The sequence below is a fragment of the Quercus lobata genome, chromosome 9, assembly GCF_001633185.2.
Source record: "Quercus lobata isolate SW786 chromosome 9, ValleyOak3.0 Primary Assembly, whole genome shotgun sequence".
Taxonomy (NCBI): Eukaryota; Viridiplantae; Streptophyta; class Magnoliopsida; order Fagales; family Fagaceae; genus Quercus; species Quercus lobata.
Window position 1 is genome coordinate 41,383,803 of NC_044912.1, and position 7,826 is coordinate 41,391,628.

At 31.3% G+C, this 7,826-nt stretch overlaps 1 protein-coding gene across 1 annotated transcript; it reads left to right on the forward strand.

The window, feature by feature from the left end:
* The first annotated feature begins 6,065 nt into the window (after positions 1–6,065).
* Positions 6,066–7,826, forward strand: LOC115960853 (actin-depolymerizing factor 7-like). Its single transcript, XM_031079852.1, has 3 exons — positions 6,066–6,328; positions 6,656–6,732; positions 7,753–7,826. The coding sequence occupies exons 1-3, from the start codon at positions 6,087–6,089 to the stop codon at positions 7,824–7,826; spliced, it is 393 nt and encodes a 130-aa protein (XP_030935712.1). The 5' UTR covers positions 6,066–6,086.

Below are 7,826 nucleotides of genomic sequence, written 5' to 3' on the forward strand. Positions count from 1 at the left end.
ATCTCCATGCAACCCTCTCCCAGCCAAGACTGATTTGACAGGATGACTGAGATGAATAACATTTCCACTTGAATGTCTGAATCTTTGGCAAAGTTTGAAGCTTACAAATCCACTTTCCACTAAAAAAATGATTAGCACAAATCAATCCGGCCAGTAGATAAGCAATGGGGATTCCGTTAAACAAAACGACCAATAGAGCTACAGATCCAGGATAATTTGTCTATACAAAGGAAGCTTTTCCAGCGGTTCTAAATATTTTTTTTTTGGGTAAATTGCAAGGTATAGTTCTAAAGTTTGAGTTTGTTTGAATTTTACATTTTAAAATTTGAAAAATTGAATTTTACATCCTGAAGTTTTCCTCCGTTAGCGAAAACAGCTCTTTCATTAGTGGACTCGCTTATGTGGCTGTCAAATGTGCGTCTTATGTGTAGTTTTTTTTGCCATGTAGGCCAGCCCACTAATGAAGGGGTTGCTTTTGCTAATAGAGGTAAATTTTAAGGTATAAAATCTGAGCAATCCTAAACTTTAGGAGTTTACTTTGCTATTTACCCTTATTTAGATTTATGACTTTGCCTCCGTGTATGGACTCTAATTTACCGACAAGTCCTACTACATGTTATATCATTCATTCAATTTTTTTTAAGGAATATTTCGACAAATCAATGTTTGAATTACATAGTTTTGCTATACTTTGCATACTTACAAATATCAAGATGATCAGAGATCAACAACTATTTTATCATAAAAAAAAATTTCAAGTATTTTTAATTTTAATATATACAAAGCATGAGTTTATGAATTAGATAATAAAAAATATCCAATTAACATGAAATTGATGAGGTGAGATTTAAGTTACACTTAGGGTAATTTTTTGCATCACATTCACACCATACCTTTACCTCCTTTTTACATAGTTTCCAACTAAGTGAAATTATAGGAGTTGTCTTTATTCTAATGACTTTTCAATTCAAAACAGAAAATTCTAGGATGTGGAAGACACAAATGTTACGGAACAATAATAGACACAAACAGTTATGGAAAAGCAAGAGACACATTTTGGTTTGCTATTTCCAATAGTATGGAGTTTCTAAAAATCTCTTTACTCTCACTAGTTATTGCCTTGTATACTGATAAGAGTAGGTCATTTTCATCAGTATGAAACAGTTAAAAAAAAAAGAGCAATTGAGTGCTCAAGATAACTTTTGAGTGAAAAAGAGATGGAGCTTCTTTTTAAACCATTCCTTTAGTTTGAAAGTTTTATTTTTGCCATTCTATGCGGATGATGATATTTAATTCTAAAAGTTCCCTAAGATGATTGTGCTCTGTTTGAGAGAATAACTGCTCAAAGAGCGAGGGGACCAATCAAACTTCAAGAGTTTCTTCTTTGCTTTGAGATAAGTCTTCTTTCTTTTGTTTTCCCTTTTTTTGTTTGTGTTTTTGTGTGTGTTTTTTAAATATTTTAATTAATTATATATATATATATCCACACACTAACCAATCTCAGATATATAAGTATAAATGTGTGTTTTACAATATGTTGTTGAATAGATTCATTATCATAAACAAATAGTAGGTATGAAAGCTTCTAAAAATTTCTTTACTCTCACTAGTTGCCTTGTCTATTGATAAGAGTCCTTAGTATGAAACACTCAAAATAGAAAGCAATCAAGTGCTCAAGAAAGCTTTCGAGTGAAAAAGAGATGGAGCTTCTTGTTAAGCCATTCCTTTAGTTTGAAAGTTTAATTTTGTTTAATTTTTTATCATCCAAGTTCTATTGCATGCTTCAGTTTCCCTTTGCAATAGTGGCAGTTTTAGGAATTTTGTTTAGGGGGTCGGTCATTAAAAGACTTAAATGAAAAAAAAAAATTAATAAAAAGAGAACTTGAATATATCAAGTTATTGACAAAAAAAAAAAAAAAATTGAAGTTTTACAATTTCCTTCTACAAGTTTTCAAATTTTGAATTGTTATATGATAGTTCATTATGAGTATTTAATACCATATTGTTGGTAGCTATGACCATTTTAGTTTGTCTAACATTTTTATCTTTATGTAGTTGTTATTATCTATTTGTCTTTGTTTCTATAACAATATTTTAAACTAAATGAATGAACTCAACAAATTGGTTTTGTATTAATTATTGACGCACACAACTACAATCATTCATACATAAATAATATATCTGCTTAACCAATCAAATACTTGAACAATCACTAACTTTACAATTTTTTTTCTTAAATTTTTCTGACTTTATAACAAAAAGTTATTATAACATGATAACAATACACACACATGCAACAAACCATCTCTATTTCCTAATTACTAAATTATATAAAATTATATTATATTTAGGGTCATGTTTACAGATACCCCTAGGGTAATTGTTATATTTCCCATGAAAGTATTGTCAAAACATTTCCCTTATATTTTATGTTGTATACACAAACTTCCACACACATCATTATTTACAAAAATAACATTATATCAAAAAGTAATGCACACAATTAATATTAGATACACTCACACACATAATATAAAGAATAATGCTAGAGATACAAAATATTTTACAAATTTTTTTACAAACTGTTGATGCATGTGGTAAGTGATTATTAGTAAATGAAAAAAGTGATATTAATGGTGGGTCTAGATGAAAACCAATAAGAGATTGGCCACATCAACATTTTGTAAAAAAGTTGTAAAATAGTTTGTGGTTGTAGTATTACTCTAATATAAATTTATGATAAAGAGTGTCACTTACAATCCATAAACACTTACTCTTACTTTTAGAATTGGAAATATTTGTAATAAGAGTGTATAAAATTTAGGCAAGGGTGTGCAAAAATAATATTTTTAAGAATAAATTAAAGTATTAAACTAACAAAAAAAAAAAAATTATATATATAAAAAAAAATTGAAGTGAGGGGGTTCATTTGAACCCATTAACAAAGTGTAGCGCCGCCACTGCTTTGCAGTCTCAATCTAACCTTTTGCAATCTCAATCTAGTCATGTTGTGTAGGCACTGGGGGACGGTTAAAGAACTGCAAGTTTGTGATATATCTTCAAACAATAAAAGTCTTCCCCATGACTCTTACTTCGGATTGGATAATTATGAACATGCTCTATTTTGTGTTTTATTACTCTTGAGTAAATTTTAGAATTTATGCAGGTAAAATAGATCTTGATTTGTTTTAATATTAATTTGTTGCGTTTTATTTTGTTTTAGATAAAGAGTCGTTTGAACAAGTTAAAAGATATGTGAATCTAAATGAATATGAAAGAGTCCTAAAAACTGAGTTTCTGAGACAATATGCATATGGACTTGGCAAAACGGGTTGGGATTCGACAACCCAACCTGATTCAGCTAACCTGTGATCCAACCTAATTTTTAAAACTATTTTTTAAATTAAGACATAATTAGTTTACTTGTTTATTTTTGGCATTATAGTGCACAACTAAAAAACTCATTTGACAAATATAATTCTTGTGTCACGTGATTATTATTATTATTATGTTTTTTATTTTTTTATTTTTTAACTTCAATTTTTAATAATTTTTGGACGACGCTATTCAAAAACTATGGTCTCAAGAAAACAATTGAGACATTTATCTAGTTTTTTTTTTTTTTCCTACTAATTAAAAAAAAGGGTTTCTGGTGTGGACTCATTGACCCCATCTACATAACAACAATGGATAATACTATGTGTACCACATGGGTCTTGCTGAAGTTATTACTCGAACCACTCCACTCTGGGTGTTGGAATAAGGACTTCTACCATCAAGCCACACCCTCGTGTGGTGAGACATTTATCTAGTTATATGCAAGCGACTTGAAAGATGAATGATTGTGACATTAATTTCACTTGAATAATGCAATAATAAAGATTTTTAGATATCAAATGACAAAATACTTGCCAAAATAATTTGGTTGTAGTAGAGTCAAAAACATATATTTGAAATTATAGACATTTATGAGAAGCAATCATAAGTGTGAAAAAAGTGAAACCAAAGTATATCAATGAAATTAACATAAATTATGGATGCTTAGGACTATTTTTAATAGTCCATAGCCAAAAGTAAAAGATGATGTTTAGTGTGTGTTATTTAACAATGACATGATCCTCATAAAAGAAACCATGTATAACTAAGTAAACATTCAAACTTTGATGTATATTCCTAAATTGAAATAGAGTGCCAAATATAGTGCACTGTAAAATTAAATACAATTATTAGATTATTTTTCAAAATATTAAATTATGAAATTCGATTTCAAGGGTGTAAATTTTTTATATGTTTTTATTTTTTTCAAATTAGCTATCCAATGGAGAATTTGTAATTTTGTTCTTTGTTTTTGACATTGATATTGTGTAGAAGTGAAACTTGTGTGTTTGTTTTAATTAAAATTTTAAATGGTAGACTAAACTCCTTTGTGTTTGTGCTATTTTGTTTTGGTTAGTAATGTTGGGATTTGTATATTTTATAATTATTAAACAACTATCAATTTGTTGAGCAGAATTCTTTCTTAATATGGGTAGTGAATTCAAAATAATACATTTCACATCAAGTAATTATTTGTTGCATGACATACCTGGTGGCAAATACTTTTTTTTTAATTAAGAAAATCATGTGGCAAATATCGGTCGACTTGGCCCAACCTGGAACTTGATTCATGTCTATGCATACATAACTTTCTCCCTTATGTGCTATAATCTAATGTGATTGATATTTCATTGTATGTCATTTTAAAAATGAAATAAATGCATGATTTGGATTTAGGACTCTTTTAATAATTAAATTCCTATCTAAATATATAGTCTAGTAGAAAAACTAATAGTGGTCGGCCACGGGCCAGATGAATTTGGTTGACTATATATATGAATTATTGAGAACGAAAGCAAGCGAATGTGAATTGAAATGAAGAGAAAACGAGGATAAATCCAAGGTTTTTATTCTTGAACTCTTTCGAATCTTGTACTTCCACCTGGGGCTTTCATTCGATTGGGCCTTTTCATACTCGATTTGTTACCATTGATCTTGAACCACAATCACTATAGATTTAAAAGTCAAATTACTAATCCCTTTGGCCACTAAAATGACTTTAGGAAAAGAAAATAACGAAAAATAAATATGGACTAAAGTGTCAACCTTATCATCGTGACGATAAATCATCTTCTGGTGAAAGGTTGGAATAATCCAATTAAGGATACCTGGATTGGGTTAAGGGTACTAGGAGAAGTTCATGAGAATTTAAAAGTCCCTTTCTCCTCCGTATGCCACCTGCAAGCCCCTGATCTCTCTGCTCTTTTATGGGCAGTATCTAGTAGCTCATGTAGCTTGTTTGTTAGTTGTTATAACACCTTCTCAAGACGTTCCTTAACTTCAAACCTATATTTGGTACGTAGACCTTTGTAAGCCGTTAAAGCTAGTTCCTAGACCTAAAGCAAGTGCTGACTCCAAACTCTTTGACTATAGTCCATTTGGCAAAGGCTTACTTCTTGGGCAACAATCTCGTGTCTAGGAAGGTGAACCCACAATAGTGATTCACAGAAAACCTAAAATATTTGTTTTTTTTTTACTCTAATGAGCATCTTTTAGATATATATATAGATAGATAGATATAGATTGATTGATGTACTCTAATTCTCCAAAATGAACATTGCTGGCTGCTTCCTGTTATTTTAATTTTGGAAATATTCTAGACATGTAAACTTATTGATCACATCCTGTACACACTGCATGGAAGAGTAAAATTATTTGCATTCCATGGTGCCAACATTTTTACAAAATGGACAGAAGGTAGCTATTTCTATCATCTCTTATACTTAATGCCACTATCAAAACTAGTCCACTTGTTTGTGATGCAATCTAGTAATGACAATATGCTTTGTCCAATAAATTATGACACAATATACTAAACCAAGTGCTGTTATGCATTTCTTGATATTGTTTTCATCTGAAACAAATAAATCCTATTATCTTTATTGTATAATATGCATGATGATTTCTATTAGGCCTTCTATCATTGATACATATCTTTCTTTCCTTCTACCAAAATAAAATCTTTGGGTTAGGCGAATGCAGCATTTGGAATGGCTGTGCATGATAAATGTAAATTGAAGTTCGTGAAGTCAAAAGCGAAGAGGAATTACCGGTTTATTATTTTCAAGATTGAGGATCAAGAAGTGGTGGTGGAGAAACTAGGAAGCCTAGATGAAACCTATGACGACTTTACTGAGTATCTGCCTACCAATGAGTGCCGCTATGCTGTCTATGATTTTGATTTCATCACTGATGAGAATTGCCAGAAAAGCAAGATTTTTTTCATTGCATGGTAATTCTACTTTTCCTCAAACAAGTCTATATGCATAAAGATTATTGTTTCTCCTTTGGTGTACATAGTAGCGTGTTGAAATAAAGAATAAAGGTACCATGTGTATTATATCTTGATTAGCACTCAAAGAACACTCGGGAAAATTTGCTTCCCATGTAATGAAAGTACTCAAAATGCTAATGACACAATGAAACTAGAAACTGGATTCCAATTTATATTTGGCTTGAGGCCATATCTTTGGAGGCATGCGATTATATTGAAGGCCAAAACAATAAACAATTTAGTATGTAATGGTGCCTAAGAAAGTTCACCTCTTTTGTTTTTCAAGTCACCTAATACATCAAAGGTGAGAAGTAAGATGGTCTATGCTAGCTCCAAGGATAGATTCAAGAGGGATATGGATGGCATTTGATAGGCCAAGAATGTATTGACCCCTTATGATATATTAATTGATTAATTAGCCAAGTTTATTAATTAATCAAATTAACATGCAAGACGCGTGGTAGCACAAACAAATCACCAATTATCTAAAGTATGCAATGGGAAATAAATTAATACGGTGATTTGTTTACGAATAGGGAAAAATTACACAGCAAAAACCCCACTGAGTGATTTTAAGGTCACTACTCCCGAGAATCCATTATTATCAAAACAAGCAGTTACAAATAAAGGAATCTCAGTACCTTATACCAACCTATAGTTGAACCGTTACCCCAATACCCAATTGGACTTATTTTGTAGTGACAATCCCTCCTTTTAATGCACGGCTCCCAGTACGTGACTAACCAATTGCGTGAATCCCAGTATGTGGCTTGATCACCAACTTGAGAAGGATGTTGGCTACAAAGTTCTTCAATTCATCCAGACGATGACAATCAAGAAGCTCCTTGGTCACAAAACCCTACGGTGTAAAAACACAGTAGCTTCTTCAAGAAAAAGATGAACTAGGGCAAAACTAGGTTTCCAGTCACACTCTTCTTCACACTATGGAATTGTGCTCTTGTGCAACTTGCGTCACCTTTTTATGGCCCTTAAAATAATCCTTATATATGTTTAGGGTTGTGAGAAAAGAAAGCTCAAACATACATTCACAGATTTGATGAAAAATAGTCCTGAAAAATTGAACTTCATAAACCTCGATAGATAGCCATCTATTGAGCTAGCTATCGAGCCACGAGTTGAAACAACTCTCTTTAAATCTCAATAGATGGTAGCTGTCGAGTTTTAATAAACAACACTTTTTGACTTGATTCTTGAACAAATTTGCATAGCTTTAACACTTGAACTTGAAACCTTATTTCTTAAAGCATTAAACTCATCCTTGATCTACCCAATTACAAGTAAAGTGCGTTTTGTCAAAAGATTAGCCAATTACATAAAATGTTGACATATATTCCTAACATTGAATCACATATATCCTAACCGCATTCAAGTTGAGTTGCAAGCAACAGATCCTAGTGAAACGAGCCTTGACATTATAAAAGGGCGAGCACTTTAA

Coding starts and splice junctions, on each gene's coding strand:
- LOC115960853 (XM_031079852.1), top strand. CDS start 6,087: ATGGCTGTGCATGATAAATGTAAATTGAAGTTCGTGAAGTCAAAAGCG. Junction 6,329..6,655: donor AAGATTTTTTTCATTGCATG/GTAATTCTACTT, acceptor TTTGTTTTTCAA/GTCACCTAATACATCAAAGG. Junction 6,733..7,752: donor ATTCAAGAGGGATATGGATG/GCATTTGATAGG, acceptor TATATCCTAACC/GCATTCAAGTTGAGTTGCAA.